General features: G+C 36.8%; 1 protein-coding gene across 4 annotated transcripts in view; it reads left to right on the plus strand.

Moving 5' to 3' along the window:
- TRAPPC8 (trafficking protein particle complex subunit 8) overlaps nucleotides 1-17334 on the plus strand; it is a 53499-nt gene that overhangs the window by 29620 nt on the left and 6545 nt on the right. For all 4 annotated transcript variants that reach the window (XM_039730071.1, XM_039730072.1, XM_039730074.1 and 1 more), the window contains 10 exons: nucleotides 321-395; nucleotides 1089-1215; nucleotides 2235-2392; nucleotides 3164-3606; nucleotides 6356-6503; nucleotides 7737-7833; nucleotides 8289-8357; nucleotides 8482-8522; nucleotides 10095-10280; nucleotides 10799-10900. In XM_039730071.1, the coding sequence (XP_039586005.1) occupies nucleotides 321-395; nucleotides 1089-1215; nucleotides 2235-2392; nucleotides 3164-3606; nucleotides 6356-6503; nucleotides 7737-7833; nucleotides 8289-8357; nucleotides 8482-8522; nucleotides 10095-10280; nucleotides 10799-10900 (1446 nt within the window). The remainder of the gene's footprint in view (nucleotides 1-320; nucleotides 396-1088; nucleotides 1216-2234; nucleotides 2393-3163; nucleotides 3607-6355; nucleotides 6504-7736; nucleotides 7834-8288; nucleotides 8358-8481; nucleotides 8523-10094; nucleotides 10281-10798; nucleotides 10901-17334) is intronic.

Genomic DNA, 17334 nt, shown 5'->3' on the forward strand with positions numbered 1-17334 from the left:
TTCCCTTCTGTTCTGATCTGAACTGCTACTTTAATGGTGTGATAAATATTTCTGTGAATATCCGTGACAGACTGGGAATGGTTCCAATTTACAGTGCTAAATCTTATATTTCTCTTAAATGTTTACTAATCTCTCAAGCTGCTTTTTAAATTCGTAAATGCTGAGAAGCTGAGCATGTAGCACTTGCTTTTCCTAACTGTTTGGAAATTTGTATAATTTTTTTTCCCTTGAGCACTTTAGGAAGAGTATTGGAAATATTATTTATGGTACTTTCTCTGCCTAGGAGTAATAGTATCTAAAGAGCTGTTTCTTCTTTTCAGGGTACATGTGATGAAGATATGGTAGGAACTGAAGCAATAGCAGAATTTTTAATTAATAGTGAGGAGACAAAAGTGGTAAGTACTATACTTTGTTTTAAAAAGTCTTTTCAGCTTTGAACTTTAGTGAGTGTGCATTTCAGACTTGTTATGATCTGAACTTAACACTAAACTGACAGAACATGACTGAATCAGAAATTCCAGTATCTCATATCTTATCAATTTGTGTAAATGTGACAGGGCCAGAGACAGTGGGCGCAAGAGGCTCCTCCTGCAGATCAGGAAACATTTATAGCTGCATTTATAACACTTACTTATTTTGTAAATGTGATGGTGCTTGAGCACTTGGCACAGGCTGCCCAGAGAGATTGTGGAGTATCCATCTTTGGAGATGTTCAGAGCCCTTTGGATGTGGTCCTTGGCAGCTGGCTCTAGATGGCCCTGCTTGAGCAGGCAAGTTGGGCACGATGACCTCCAGAAGTCCATTCCAGCTTCAATCATTCTATGATTCTGCCCCTGTTAATCACAGTAGAAGTGAACTTTAAGGAATTTTTTTCTAATGTAATGAACATTTCTCAGCTGTGAACTGGTTTGGTAAATTCTGTGTATATGAAATTTTCAGTCTAGTAAATTATCTGTTATTTACTGTTGCAGTTATAGCTGACACAGCTATAAAGTAAATGTAGCTGTGTGTTTAGCAATTGGACATTTAACTGTAATAATACTTCTTTCTAGTAGCAACAACAACAAAAATTTAACATATCTCCACAGGCAAGACTAAAGCTCTTTCCCCATCAAACAGGGGAGCTACATATTCTGGGAGTCGTTTATAATCTTGGCAGTGTTCAAGGTGCTGTGTCATTAGATGGGCTAGATCCTTCTATTGGATTACAGTCAGGTAAGTGTATTGTTACCTTAAATTGTGTGTTTCTGGAAGGAGGAGACATGGCTCCTGTAGAGTAGAGCTAAATTTTAGTGTCTAGTGTTTGACTACCATGACACAAGGTCTTCCATCAGGTAGGCATGTAGAAATAAGAGAAACAACTGAAATGGGAAAAGAACAAATTGGCTCTTGTGGGAATCCCACAAGGAAGGATACCAGATCCATACTTCATTGCTGCTTTTAAATCTGCTGAATTTTTGAAACCAGTAAAAAAATCAAAATGTAAATATTCAATCTAAGCCGTGTTGAATCTATAAGAAGTTCCATGGTCTCTCTTGCTGTTTATTTTTCTTCTGCATCTTTTTTGTTGTTAACTTTCAGCTTTTGTCTAAATGCTGCACTGAAGTTCTTTTTATAGATTTCTAAATTTAAATTTGGCGGATAGTTTTTTTTAGCAGCTTGAATTCTCTTTCCTTTATATTACTATATAAATTGAAAATTGCATGCTACTTGAATTGTTTTGTTGAATCATTCATCTGAAACTGTCTCTCACATGGAGAATGTAGTTGCTAGATGAAATGGAGACCAAAATGTGTGAAAGTGTCTGAATGAAAAAGAAGCTTGTTTAGAGGCTGGAAACCTTTTGAATAAAAACCATTTGGAGAATGGTGGCTGTCTTTAAAGGAAATAATCCTCTAAGTGACTTTTCCAGCCTGGCAGAAATTGAGAAAGGAAATAAATGCATCAACTTCATGCACTGTGTCTGCCGCTTCCCTTCCAGTTGTAGTCAAACTATTGAAGGGCAGAGTAAATCCACAACGATGGATAACTGGCTGTTGGAACTTGAGCTAGCCATGTGTTACATGACTGTAAGCTTTGAATAGTTCTTTGTTGGTGATGCTGCTTAATCAGTGAACACCACATGAGCTCAATAACAAAAATTAACTTTTGAAATTGGATTGAGCTTTGGGTCATTTCTTAGAGACAAAGTCAGGAATACTTAAAAAAACCCAACGTTCTAAAAATTTTTTCAGGAAAGTTTGTTTCCAATGGGTTATCTGTACGAGGAAGACAAGATTTAGAAATCCAAGGACCTCGACTTAATAACACAAAAGAGGAAAAAACATCGATTAAATATGGACCCGATCGACGGTTAGATCCCATTATTACAGAAGAAATGCCTTTGTTAGAGGTATGTAGCTGCTTCCTGTTGGCAGTTTTGAGAAATTAGCTGAATGCAGTTTCTAAACATAATTCTAGCAATGGCAGCTTGCCATTGGATTTTATTAATGCCTAAATCTTTCCGGGTAATTTCTGATCTGTCAGTGACAAACTTGTGTGGGTTTTTTTAAATTGAAACTTGAAGCCTCAAAATGAGTATCCTTCTGAAATTGCTATATTCCCTTTAGAATTTTAGTTGGCAACACCTTTGGTAGCCAGATTTTAAAGTAAACAGGGAACAGGCAAAGAAGCTTTTTTCTATTTGCTTGCCATTCATGCAGAAAAGTTACTCCAGCTGGTTAATTAAAATACAGTGCTTTTCCTTTGTAGGGTTATTGAAAATGGTCTGGGTAACTGGTTAATGACAGGGGCCTATAGAGTGGGATGGATCAGCTGGAACGGAAGGGACTACAGTGATCATCCAGTCCAGCTTTGTCTAAATGCCTCTTGAACAGTGTCAAGCTTGGGACATTGACCACCTTCTGGAAAGCTATTCCACTGTTTGGCCACATTCTCCATACAGAAATGCATCTTAATGTCCAGTCTAAAAATCCCCTGGTGCTCCTTTGAGCCATTCCCACATGTCTGATCACTGGATTTCAGGTTGAAAAGATCTGCATCTCCCTCTTCCCCTCAGGAAGCTCTAGGCAGCAGTATAGTTTGTGTTAATGGTTGTTTGCATGGCATTCCCAACTTGGCTCAGTATTCAGGTTTTTATTTTTTCCTTTTCTCTCCTATACAGGTATTCTTTATAAATTTTCCTACAGGGCTTCTCTGTGGAGAAATCAGAAAAGCGTATGTAGAATTTGTGAACGTAAGCAAGTGTCCTCTTACTGCACTGAAGGTCGTGTCCAAGCATCCAGAATTTTTCACTTTTGGTGGAAATACTGCTGTTTTAACACCACTAAGTCCTTCAGCCTCTGAGAACTGTAGTGCTTACAAGACTGTTGTGACAGATCCTACCTCTGTGCGAACAGCACTGCTGTCTTCAGCTTCTTCTGCAGACTTTGGGGTTGGCACGGGAGGTTCACCTGAAGTAATACAGGTTCCGCTTCCTGATGCTGTTCTTCTTCCTGGGGCTTCAGTGCAGCTGCCAATGTGGTTACGGGGACCAGATGAAGAAGGTGTTCATGAAATTAACTTCTTGTTTTACTATGAAAGTATTAAAAAGCACTCAAAAATGTGGTAAGTTCTTTTAATCTATTTTCTCTGTCATACTTATTAGACACATTAGATTCTGTGATTGTAATGATAAAAGTAAAAATATTACTGAATTTCTCTCAGTCTCTGTGATGATGTGAAAATGGCCTGTTATCTGCTATTCTAAGCAATATTTTTTCTACTATATGATCTTATTTCCATAGAAAATTGGGTAACTTATGCTGCTTTTATTGAAGTAGTAAATACTAAATTATTTTAATACATTAACAGAAGGAGGGCTTATGGAATTCTGTTAAAACAACCTTTGTATTTAGTTCCTCTGGAACTGCATTGTTCTGAGGTATAGGTTCTGAGGTATGAAAAATCATAATTTGTTTCTACATTTTATAAAACAAAATCTTGTCTACCTTGAATGAAAGATTTTGTTGTTAGTTAAAATTTGGTTAGTAATTGTATTGTGATGAAGGATGGTCTCTTTGGACGGGTTAAATACCAAGTTTGACTTGCACGCTGTTGTATAGTTCCTTTTTGGACCACCTTTAGAGAATCCAGTCAAGTTTGACACCACAAGCTAAAACACTCCCAAGAAATTAATTCACTACTTCCTGTGGGCAGGCAGGTTTTCAGAAAAGGGGGGGGCTCCATCATGTTTAAGGATTTCTTGGGAAGACATGTCATCAGGCCCTGATTTGTCCTTCTTCCTATTATTGCTGAGCATAACACCATATGGTATGGAATATCCTGTTGGTCAGTTGGGGGTCAGCTGTCCTGATGTGTCCCCTCCCACCCATTTTTTCCCCCTGTCCCAACCCCAGCCTGCTTGCTGGTGGGGTGGGGTGAAGAGCAAAAAAGTCCTTGATCCTGTGCAAGCCCTTCTCAGCAATAACAAAACATTTCCTGTGTCAATATAATTTCTAGCACAAATCCAAAACATGGCCACTTACCACCTATTGTGAAGAAAATTAGCTATCCTAGCCTAAACCTGCTTGGTGTCTGTACCAAGGTTACTTCAGATAAGCTCTAGCAAGATGGACTGAATGTCTTGTTGTGGCTGCAGCTTATTTTCTAGGCTAGTTCTAATAGAGAAATGAAGTTTGTGTACTGTGAGACTGGTTTGGGGTGTAAACAAAAGCAGAGTAAGTTGAAGATGGTTGAGAGAATGGATCAGCAGCATATTCGCAAAATTGAAGTCATGCAAATGCACCCTTGGTTTAGATTTTTCTGTAACTTCTGAAATACCAAAGTTAGCATTTCATTTGGCTCTAAGCTAGTCTCTAGGAATAGGAAATTTCTCCCATCACAACTCATAGTATTCAGAAATGGAGGTGCTTGAGAGATGGAAGAGAGTTTCTTGTCTAATGTACTTGTTCCTTACTGTACTGCAGTTTTGAGAGGAACTTAAGGGAACTGCTTTCTAAGGAATAGGAAATTCTGTAGGAATAGGAAATTCTGTAGGAATAGGGAATTCTGTAGGAATAGGGAATTTGTCCCCTCACAACTCATAGTATTCAGAAATGGAGGTGCTTGAGAGATGGAAGAGAGTTTCTTGTCTAATGTACTTGTTCCTTACTGTACTGCAGTTTTGAGAGGAACTTAAGGGAACTGCTCTGGTTTAAGAGTGCTTTTGGTAGACTGAGCATAGTGTTTAAAAAATTATGTAATCTGTACCACTTGAAAGCTATACATATACCTGTATATCTGAAAATTAACTGCAAAACTTAAGAGTTTCTTCTGTAATTGTGACATTGTGAAGTAGAGTTTAGGAAGCCACTGATTTTTCCCTCCCAAAATCAAGTGTCACATGATGTTTCAACAAATTCAGTAGGTAATGCGTATCAAATTTTTTCATGCCTCTAAAATGTTTCCATGTGGAAGTTATGGTAACAAAAGCTTTTACATAGGAAAAGCTCATGTGTTTTGATGGTGTTTAGGAATGGAATTGTACTCATCTTTAGAAAAGTGGGAAGATAACTTTCACAAAGGGTCTGCTGTCCTGCCAAGTGTCACATGATGTTTCAGCATATTTAGTAAGAATTGTGTATCAAACTTTTACATGCCTCTAAAATGTTTCCAAGTGGAAGTTATAGTAACTAAAAGTAAACTAAAAAAAACTCATAGGAAAAGCTCATGTGTTTTGTTGGTGTTTAGGAATGAAATTGTACTCATCTTTAGAAAAGTGGGAAGATAACTTTCAGAAAGGGTCTGCTGTCCTGGAGGTTGAGCATACCTGGAATAGGCAGAGTAGCTATGGTTTGATTTTGTTTTTTTAAATTCTCTTTTCAGGAGACTTTATTGAATGCAGTGGTATTCTAAGTTTTTTAGTAAATATTTATGACGAGTTGTGATTAAGTAGTGGTCTTTCTCTCACTTATTTACTCAGAAACTGTTTTCCAGAGCATTTGGTGGCATTAAATAGCTTAATAATGTCTGTGTGCCAATACAGTTCTGTTTGCTTTCCCTCTGCCAGTTGTCTTATATCTGAAGCATTTCTGAAGTGTTTTGCCTCATGGTAACACCTGAACCTTTCTCTCCAATATTTAACGCTGGCTTAGATGGCATGTTTAAAGACCACCTACCCCTGCAGCAAGATGGTTAAAAATAAAGTAGGTTTGCTAGGATATCGTCAGTGAAAATTGTATATTTCATGGTTGAAATGAACAAATTGTCTAATCGCCTTAATATTGACAAACATAAAAGCTAAATTTCTTGATGTCATATTCTGGGCAGTCCTGGTTGTTCAAAATATTATTTTTTTTTCTCCTCCCTTTCCTAGTCACAGAGTATTAAGGCACACTGCAGTTATTTGTACCAGTCGATCTCTGCACATTCGGGCTACTGTCTGCAGAAGTAATGCACTTGGGGATGAAGAAGGCAGAGGGGACAACATGTTACTCTTTGTGGATGTAGAAAATATCAATACTGTAAGTTCTTATTTGTATTAGTAATAATTGTGCTGTCCTGAAGCTCAGCAGATGTGAACCAAGACTCAAGTTTTTCTACAGTAACTTTACAAACAAAAATTTAAACTTTGCATATTTGATTATTCACTTACTGTTGGAAAGAGTATTAATGTGAAGTTATATCCTAACTGTGGAAATCTCCTATACTAATCATATTACAAGACTATAGTTCATAGTGTTTTTAGGAAGATTTATTCCAAATGGATGAGTGTTCTTGATCTCAGCTTCCAAGGTTGTCTAATTCAGAACTGTGTCCCCTTTCAGTGAAAACACTGCTAGAACTAGTGGTAATGTCAATGTCAGAATTTAAGCTTAAATTTGAAGGTAGTTTCTCTGTTTACATTTATCACCAAACTATAAAGACATTTTTACTAATATAATCCAAATGCAGATATGTCTGTTGACTTACTAAAGCAGATGAAAATCCTCAGTTTTTCAAACCATGCTAATTTAAATTTACTCATTTTTTTGGCAAAGCTGCTCCCATTTTTTCAGTCACAAAGCAAGGTAACTGAATTGTCTGTTCATAAAATTCATAGACACTTAGTTGGTAATGGAACCACTGAGCTGATTTGTCGTTTTCTTTTAAAGGTGTGTACGCTCTGGTTTTTTTCTTCATTTACTGAATATTGTCCACTCCTTTAAGGAGGGGGGAATGTTTTTATAAAGGACTTGCCAAGTTAACAATGTGAGGCTTATTTTTCTACTACCGCCTCACTCTTTACAAGAAAGGAAGCCATCTCCAAAAGCCTACATTTTATTGTATATATATATGTAAACCCAAAATAGATCTTGAGTTTCTAGGATTTATGATATGGCAATACTCCTAAAGTAATCCTAGAAACTAAGCAGCCTTGTGGACAGTGTTCTGCATTGGAGTTAAAAAGCCTAGTTTTTGTTGAAGCTGTTCTTAATCTAAAATACTAGCTTGTGGGGCTTTCTCTGGGGGATCCTTATTTCCTCTTTGTGTGGCTTTGTTTACTGGAATTGGAAGTTGCTGTGATCTGGGACTGTTGCTTTACTTTACAGTTGGTCTTAAATCTCTCCTTGTCTCTACGTACTGTGTGTTATGAGTGGTGTGAATAATGAGTTGAGATTCTAACAGTGCCACCTTGCAGTGAACACTTACTGTGCAATGTAGCACATCACAGTTGTGATTGGTTTTCTTTGACATAACTTCTGTCTGTTCCGTAGAGTGAGACGGGTGTTAAGGAATTTCACATAGTGCAAGTTTCAAGCAACAGCAAGCACTGGAAGCTTCAAAAATCTGTTAACATCTCTGGAGACAAAGGTGTGTATCTTTATCACCAAAATGATAGCAAGTCTAGCTTCTGGCTGATAAAAACAGTTAAAAGAATCTTACATGGAGCTGAATTTGGCTTTCAGAATAATTAGTTTCTAATAACTTCATCCATTTCAAAAATACTAAAGCTCTTCTTTTGTTATATTTCAAGAAAGGTATATTTACAGATAACTTAATCAGACTTAAGGAATTTTAAAAATAAGTTTAATTTACAGATAAATTATTTCTGTGATGTAGAGAAATCCATGTGTGGGATGGCTGATAATTTTCCCCACAAGAAATATGGTTGTGTTGTGTGCCATTGCAATGCCTGATTAGCTGTGCTTGTTGAGTGTTATCAGTGTGTTTCTTGTTTGTGAATGTTCAAGACTTCTAGCTTTTGTCTAAGGGACTCTGACTATACTGAGGGCAAATAAAAAAATTTTGCCACCTTTTTCTTTCAGATACTAAACTGGCTAGCAGAGAGAGAGCGAAGTTGTGTTTTAAAGCAGTGAGATGCAAAAACTCAGAAGGTAGGTTTTTTCCTCAGTGTGGTAACTTTTTGAAAAAAAAAAAAAAAAACTTTTTTGGATACTGTATGTTGAAGTTGTAACTTCCCATGATGCTAAAACAGTGCTTTCTCTTTTTATCCCTTAGAAAATTACACATTTGCAGATATTGTCTTTGGAAATGAACAGGTAGGTGGATGGGTACAACTGCATCTTTTGTCTTGTGTAAGGTGTCCCTGTCACGTGAAACGACAAAGAGGTGGTAAGGTAACTTAGGCTAGCTTGTAGTCAGGAATATTAGGATCCCAGCTCCACAGCTGAACTACTTTGGAATCACATTACAATGCTGGGTTTTTTTGCAAATGCTTTTCCTTCCTTTTCACCTCTTCGGAGTAGTTAATTTAAATATGTCCCAGCCCTCTAGTTTTCTAGTAGAGGCCTGCGGATGTTAGATTCTTGTTTTTGATTATACTTTTACTAAGACAGGCTAAAAATTCTAATTACAGCTTATTTGAAAAACTGGAAAACTAATCAATGTTGGTCCCAGAATTTCAGAACTGCTACAGGAGGTTGCAGTGAATTCAAGGAGTCTGTTTGATTTTTCTAGAAGTTCAGGATTCTAGACTACCATGCTCTTCCAATCTTTTTTAAACATACAGATATTGAATAATCCTTTCATTAAATTATCTTGGTACTACAAATGCTTTCCCAGAGCCTGAGGAAAATAGGCCGCTTGCATTAGGTCAGAAATCTGCATAGTGGATTTAGTCAGTTGAATGACAGATTGCTTATTTTATGCTGAGCATACATTTTTCCTGTATTTATTCAGCCTTTAATGCCAAAGAAAACCTATTCACTGCCATTTCATTTCATAGGCATATAAATTGAAGTTAAGACTAAAAATGTGAGGTAGATGATACCTCTGCATTTTTAGAGTTGGAATGTGAGCTACAGGAACTTCAGCTTTCCTTGCAAACATTTTATTACAGTGGGAAGATGGGGAGGGAGTCCTCCCTTCCAAGCAGTGGCTCCAAAGGTGGATTTTCTCCCAGGGTATCAGCATTTTGCTAGTGCAATAATTAGGAGCTTTGCAACAGCATATTCTGGAAAAGCTAGCATTTTTGAAAGGGAGGGGTTGCAAAGCCAAAGTTCCTTGCTTAGCTTGTTGCCTCGAACAGGACAGGCCTCCAACAGGACACAGTATCATTGCTATTGCTCTTAGAAACCAGTTTCTTTACCAGGCTTTTGGTGTTGGAAGAGCTTGGTACACATGGCAGCACAGTGCTTCTGTTTGTGCCATGTGTCTGTGGGGATGTGCTGTACACATCTATTATCACTGCTATTGCTAGCAAAGTGTATGTTTCTAAACTTAGATAAATAATTCTAGCTAAGCTGAGGAAAATATTAGTAAGCAAAAATGACTTTTTGTGTGAATTAGTTGGATGCTTCAGCTCTCTTTAATAGATTTGAAATATCACAGTAGGCTGTTTTGTGATAGTAATCAAGGCTCCTATTTCTAAATTTGGTATTTGTAGTTCTAAGCTAGCAAGTTACAGTGCTGTGTTCCCTATATTACCTTTAGCAGCCCTTTAGATAGACTGATCTCTAACAGGTCAGGCACAGAAACCAAAGTGTCTGGCATCCTGGAAGCCCACTGGGATGATGGAACTGAAATGCTACAATGATGAGCTAACTCTGTTAGAGCAACTTGAGTCAGCTCACATCCTGTCTGAACACTTTCTTCCTTTTTTTCTCTTGTAGATAATAAGTTCGACCAGTCCTTGTGCAGACTTTTTTTTCCAAAGTTTATCTTCTGAATTTAAAAGAACACATGTGCAATCTCATACTCATGCATCTCAAAGGGCAGTGAAACAAACGTTTGATGAAACAGTCAGATTGATACAAAAATGCAGTGAAGTTGATTTGAACATTGTGGTACTGTGGAAGGTATGTATGGTTGTGGCCTTTGTGGTAATTTGGACATGAAACATTACAGTTAGAAAATAATTTTATGTGGTATGCTGACCTAACAGGCATATGAACATATGAAATTTATAGGTGACTTTTTTTCCCTGAAAACAATCAGACTATAATGATATAAGCAGCAAAGATAGTCTTAGTATCTATTAGTATCTAGTATCTACTGTAATAAGTGTCCTAAATGGTTTTACATTACTCTGGATGCACCCAGTTCTTCTAATTTCTCTTTTGAAAGAGAAAATTATGAAATCTTAAACTAAGAGATTTGTTAATGCTTGGTCTTGCAGAACTGTAAGAGTGACCCAGTCTGCTTTGAAGAAAAGAGTCTCATTTGAAGTAGAAATTGGCATAAATATGTCATGCTAGTCTCTAAGTTTTGATCAGTACAGCATGTTCCACCTAAGTTAGGGAGCAGTCAGTAATTCTGTGTTACGGATCTTATGATGGTTTCTGGTCTGCAGATGTCTTTGTATTATGTTCTGTAGGCATATGTTGTGGAAGACAGCAAGCAGCTTATTTTGGAGGGCCAGCATCATGTTGCCCTTAACACAGTTGGGAAGGAGGCCTTTTCATTTCCTCAGAAGCAGGTAATCTACTGTGAAGTTTTCCTTTACAATTGCTTTTTTCTCTAAATAGACTTAATGAATTCCCTAGTATGTAAGTGGAAGCTTTTGTAGAATCTTAACATCAGATATGTGTTATTACAAGATAATTCAGGCTGACTCCAGATTTGCTTAGTCTTCTGTATTGACCTAGCCAAGCCCAGTTGAAACATGAGAAAAGCAATATGCAGGTAAGCATGTTGCTGAGCTGTTGAAGTAAACTCTTCTTTGGTGTTTCAAGTAGAACTAGAAACTTGTTCATGGTATGAAAGGTAATGATTATTTCATAACAACGTTAATAGTGAAAAATGGTGAAGTTTAGTTGTTCAGCTTGATTAAAGAAAATAGCATCTATAAGAAACTGGTGGCTGTCTTCTGGTACATGAATTGATAACAACTATGGAAGTTAAAGATAAGGTTCTGTAAAAACATGGTTCTGCACTAAATTCAGTTTATGTGGATGAAGAAGACTAATGTTTAGAAAAAGAGGAAATAAATTGGTGCTTATTTAGACTTCTCCTGAGCAGCACATTGCTGTTCCCTCTTATTTTGGTGTCATTCTTAATGTTTTTATCAATATTGTAAACATAATATATAGCTTTTAGTGAGCTCTTAAAGTTGCAGGAAAGAGTACAATGTACTAATTTTATCAAGAAAACAATACGGGACAAATGTCTTCCTATAAATACCATGCTATAATGCAATTGTGAATTACTCTGAAGCTGTGCATTTGGCTTTGGTTCTTCAGCCTTTAAGTATTTGTACATTGCTCAGATAATTTTTTCCACTTAGTTATTTGTGCTATGAAATAAATGGGCATTGGCACACATGCTCTAGCTATACTGAGCAGTGCAAGAGGCTATATTAATCTAATGACAACTGCCCCCTCACGTATTACTTTCCCTGTCTTAATGTGTATGTAGAACAGTAGATGACACTGTAGACATCCAAGGTTAGGAGGGATAATACTGTGAGCTTCTGATATCATCCAGTTCTGGTTCTCACAAATGAATAGGAGGAGAAAATAGAAATTAATCGCATCGGCATCCTAAAATAAACAAATTACTGAATTAGGGTAGAAATTCACGTTTCTTTTTGACTGGAACTCTATCTGTATCACAGTCGATTTCAAATTAAAGAAATGGATCCTGTCACCAGCAACAAGGAAGATCTGTATGTACAATGTTTTTTTGAGGCATGAATGCTACTATATTAACATTCTCTGTCTAAATTCTGTTTCTCACCAGGTTTTATTGCAACTGTCTTCATATAGATTCTACATTGATTATTGTATTCACTTCCTTGAGCATGAGGAGTACACTTCCTTTGAAACATTCTGTATTTTGATTGGAAGCAGAAAAACATCTGCATTGTCATGCAGTTGAAATCTGCTATAAGAGTAATTGGTTTTTGTGGTTTTTTAAATAAACATGTAAATTCTGTGTCCTCATGATAACCAAAGCCCAGAGTTAGCATGAATTTTAAGAACATGTGGTCTCAGGTTCTTGAAATTCATGGTAATTCATGCCAGGATTTCAGGACTGCTAAGAATTAAGAAATTGCGTATCCTCACATACTACTTTTTTTTTTTAATTGGCTTTTAATAGTGTGAGTAGAGCAGATAGACTGCTCTGAGGTAGGAGGTGAGGTGTAACTAATTAATTGATTTGGGACTGTGTAGCAGTTTACTTTATTCAGTCCACATTTCTGAATTAAGACACCCCAAAATAGAATTAAATTAGTCTAGATAAAGAAAATAATGTACTTAATCTCTTAAGAATTGTATATTGTCTTTGAATTATCTTGCTCTTTTAAAGTGACACAAGCAGTGAAAATCTGGAGGGAGTAGTGGTAGAAAATCCTAGACTCAGAATTTACAGCTGATTTAGTATTTTCAGTATATAATTTTGTCTTGTACACATGTATTTATTCTTATAAGTCATGAGCAGGGTTGGAAACTACTCTAGACTATTTCTGATTTGCCTTGTGCTGACAGAATTGAAGTTGGTTGTTTTCTGAGGACTCGACAGCAGAGGGAGATGGAGATGCATGCTTTTTACTAACACATGTGGGTTACCAGTTCATAAATGATAGAGGGCTGCTCTGATCTGAGGGAAAGAAAAAATTCCAGACTCTGAACAGGGTGTTACCTTAGATGCAAGAGCTCACTGTCTGCATTTATTGCCGAGTTTTGTTTGTCACTTCTCTACAGTGACTTTCTTCTTGACTTCTTTTGCTTCATGCTGTTGTATCCAGCAAAGGAATTTTTGTCTGTCTGGCGGGCACAGATAATTATCCCCAGTCCAAGAAGAGTCTTACAATGGACATTGAGGAAACATGAACAAAATTCCTCTCTTCCCGCCACCCCTTTTTTTTCTTTTAGATCTCTGAGAAATGGCTCAAATCTTAGCCAAATCAATCAAATAACTCTGTTGAACAAGATTAGATCACTTACTTTTTATTTTGGTCAAATTCTCTGCACCGGTTGGCTTCTGCTACATTGTCAATTGTGGTGTATCTCATATTAACTCTTTGCCAGCTTCTAAATATGTAGTTTGTCTACTACTGTTCAGGGAAACAAAGCTTCAGTAAAGCAATGTAGTGAAGAACAGGAGATGGATATTTTTCAGCACTGCTATGTTTAGGTTGTTCCAGCAGTTGCTGGTAGATTGGTAGTTGGGTGAACTGACATAAATTCATCCTCATATGTCTGTAAGATGTTAGACTGCTGACTGAGCCTCAGGATGGGTGGTTACTTCTGCTTCGTTGCTTTTGGGACATTTAATGCACAACAGGGATGTGGAACAGTCAACAGGGTGCAATTATTCCTGTTTCACAGTAGCATATCTTGCTGTAGTACTTGATAAAATCAAGAGATGATAACTTCTGGTTACAGTGGGACTTGGGAAAAGGCTAAAATGTTTTTCTGGGCAAAATTTCTATATGTACAGACATATTAAAACGTAAGTAACAGTAAAATTCTGTACAAGTTCTTTGATGATCAAATTCATGTGCTCTCTTTTCTTCCCATGTTTGTTCAAAAGAGAATTAGAGATACTAATCCTTTTTCATTCCAACCACTACAATAACTATGGCTTTAAAGATGGTTTTCTGTCACTGAATACAGATGGTTTTTGTTGTTTACACTTGAGGGTTTTTTTTGTATAACAAGATAGCACTACTTTTGAGCATAGGCTCTGATTTTCTGTCACTAAATACAGATGGTTTTTGTTGTTTACACTAGAGTTTTTTTTTGTATAACAAGATAGCACTACTTTTGAGCATAGGCTGCTGGACACAGTAGGCCTACCAGGAGATGTGACAAGCTACTTACACTTTTATGTTCTAGAAGTTTGGAGTCGTAACATGTAGTGTGCTAAAGGAACACTTACAGAATATTCACTTTGTTAAAGTGTATGTTTCTTCTAGAAATCTCTCTGTATTATATGGAAAACTTATATCTTCTTATTCTTCCTCTCATTTGTTTTTTTGAAAAAATGTTCTTTGGCTGAAGGTAGGGAAAAAATGCTAAATATAGTTTGTTGCCTTGAATCAGAACATGCCACAAAGTGATGTATTAATAATCACAGGCAACAGTATATGAAGAAAAAAAATCACATAAGGGGTAAGTAAAGTGAATTGCTTTGTATAGAGCCATTTGAGGCCAAGTAATAAAAGCCCCACTTATCAATTCAGCTGAGTATTTGTAAATCATGGCTGATTTTTTTGAGTGTGGTACTGCTGTAGCTTGTGTTTCTCTTCTGAAGCATGCTTTTTGGAATCAAGTTGTTTTAACTGAAGGTCAATTTAAGATTGCACCTGAAATACAGCTACCCTGTCTCTTTTTGACTTCTCTGCCTTAAATTAGTGAAATGTATTAAACATCCAGTCAGAGTTAGGGCTGTTGATTAATATTATTTCTTACTGCTCTCTTCCCTGTTTTTCTAATCTGGTGAGTTCAAACCAAAAGATTCCAAAAGAAAAGTGCAGCATAATATGGTGGGATGGAAGCAGTAGTGGAAGTAATAGGACATTTGACATGCTTCTGGTTTGCAGACTTCACACCAGTGGAAGGTGAGAAGCAGACTAGAGGTTTGTCATTTGAATGTTGGCATGTTGGAAATAGCATCCATCCTTTCCAGGTGTGCTTCATCACTGCACATTTAGTCCTGTGGATTAAACCAGTGCTAGCCCAAAGTAAAATCCATAGAATGTGTATAGAACGGATGCAGGCTTTTTGGCAGTATTTCACTTCAGAGGGGATAACTTTAGGTAAGACTACTTCTTAAAATACATGCAGCTTAGTGAGTCAGCAACAGTTTGGTTGGAAGCAGGAATTCTTGAAATGTAGGAGAGGGTAGGGTTTAAGTAACTGTTTTTCCTATTATTGGAAGTGACATCTTTTGCTAGTTCAGGACTTTTTTTACAGAAAACGTGGGAGGAAGTGGTTGAATAAAACTGAGATTGTTGGAATGGATTTCAGACTTTCCTTAAACCACCTCAGCAGAGAAAAAGCAAAGTTCTTAAGGGTAAATCAACATTATGAGCTGAAATACACATTTTTCACTCTGTCAATTAATGAAGCAGATAGAGTACCAGTTTGGGAGGTCTGGTTTATGTTATTGCCATTAATGAGATATTACAAATAGCTGCAACATTTGATCTGCTGCTTTACCCATCATGGACTGCAGAGCTGAAGGTATCTGTTTTCAAAGGTATTATTCCTGGTGTAAGTAAAATACTGTTCCTGGAGTTGTCATTTCTGTAGTTGGGAGCTAGAATGAATAAAGATGAGTCACATGTTGAAGGAAGCAACTTAAAACTGAGGTTTTAAAATGGAAGTTCTCAGATCTAAAATGGGAAAGGGAGAAAAGCACATAATTTAAATGTCTCACTCTTATTCTACTGCTTTCATATATTCTGCTTTTACTTATACTTAGTTCCATTCAAGGGTTTCCTGTTTAGGTTTTCTTCTGTGCTGTGCATACTGGTCCCTCATATTTTACTGAGCCGTCAGTCCTTTTGGCTACTTGTGACTTGTGGTTTATGGGGCAAATATGCTGATTTTCTGTACAACTTGGAAATCAAATTACAGTGCTTACCTTTTTCTGGTGTGCTTAAGAGCACATTGACCCAGTCTCTGAGAATACTGTTTATGAGACTGAAAACTTTAGGTTGTGTAATATTGAGTATAAAAATCTTTTAAAGGACTGTATGTGAAGATACCATCACTTCTCTCTGTCTGATGGAAAGGAAGAACTTTTCAATTTGAAAATGTATTCTAAGATATTGAGGAATGTATTATGGGTAGATCTGTCTGTTACATCTATTAAAAGATGCTTTGAATTGTTAAAATGTTGCTTTTTCAGCTTTTAGCTAAGTACAGTTGCAGCAGAGAGCTCAAACTGGTATGAATGACTAAAGCACTGTTTCAGAAGTGTATATAGAGATGATTTATAGCTATTTCAAAGTAGCAAAATACCAGATACTAATGACTTTCTTGTAACACAAAAAGTGAAGCTATTGAGATTATTCTATTTGAATTAGAAATCTTTTGTCTAGATTTGAGTGTATTTGTTTGAAGCTGGCCTTTGTAAATGGCCTTGGGCAACAGGAAGCTTTCTAAAAATAGAAAACAACTTTCCAAGCAGCAGTTGTGCAGTTTGTAGCTCTGGGGAACATAACTGAGGGAGCACTGTCATTTTGGTTCTAATGCTTGTTGTGTATTTTTAGGCAAAAAAAGGAAAAAGCTTTAAAATGCAGCTGTAAAATGTAAAACAGTAACTAAAACACACACTCTTCTTCCAGCCTCTTCCAGTCAAGCCTCTCTACCTCTACCAGTTTGTATAGATGAGACACTCAAATTACACTATAACTTGTTTTTCAAAAGGGACAATCCTAACTGTTGATGTGGCTTTTTTGTATGCAGCTTATATTGGTTACTGGAGCTTGTGACACTTCTGGAGGCTTTACAAAGAACCACATTGGGTCAGCAAGCAGATTTTAGGTGTCAGAATTTCTTTATTTTTGGGGGGGAGGGGGGGGGGGTTTGTTTTTTTGTTTTATGTTAAAAGGCACTAGTTCACTTAGGCTGATAATCATGGAGGTCAGCAACAAAATATCACCTGTTCAGTTCTTGATTTTTCTTTTGCTTTGTTTGTGAGTATAAGGCTGTTACTGCTTGGTGTATATTCTTGAAGGGAAGGTACGGATGCCAAGTAGGTATGGGCTTTTGGTTTGGATTTTTTAAGCCTTGATCCAGTTTCACAAGCTCCAGAGTAGGGCAGGACTTTAATGCATCCTTAAACTTAACGTTTATTAGCAGTCTCCAGGTAGCTTTCTGATCTGTATGTGCATCTTCTTGGTTATTGTTTGGAAGTCCTTAATTCTTTCTTGAACCATTCATTAGGTAAGAGAAA

Source organism: Passer montanus, unplaced genomic scaffold (assembly GCF_014805655.1).
Source record: "Passer montanus isolate IOZ18808 unplaced genomic scaffold, ASM1480565v1 scaffold70, whole genome shotgun sequence".
NCBI lineage: Eukaryota > Metazoa > Chordata > Aves > Passeriformes > Passeridae > Passer > Passer montanus.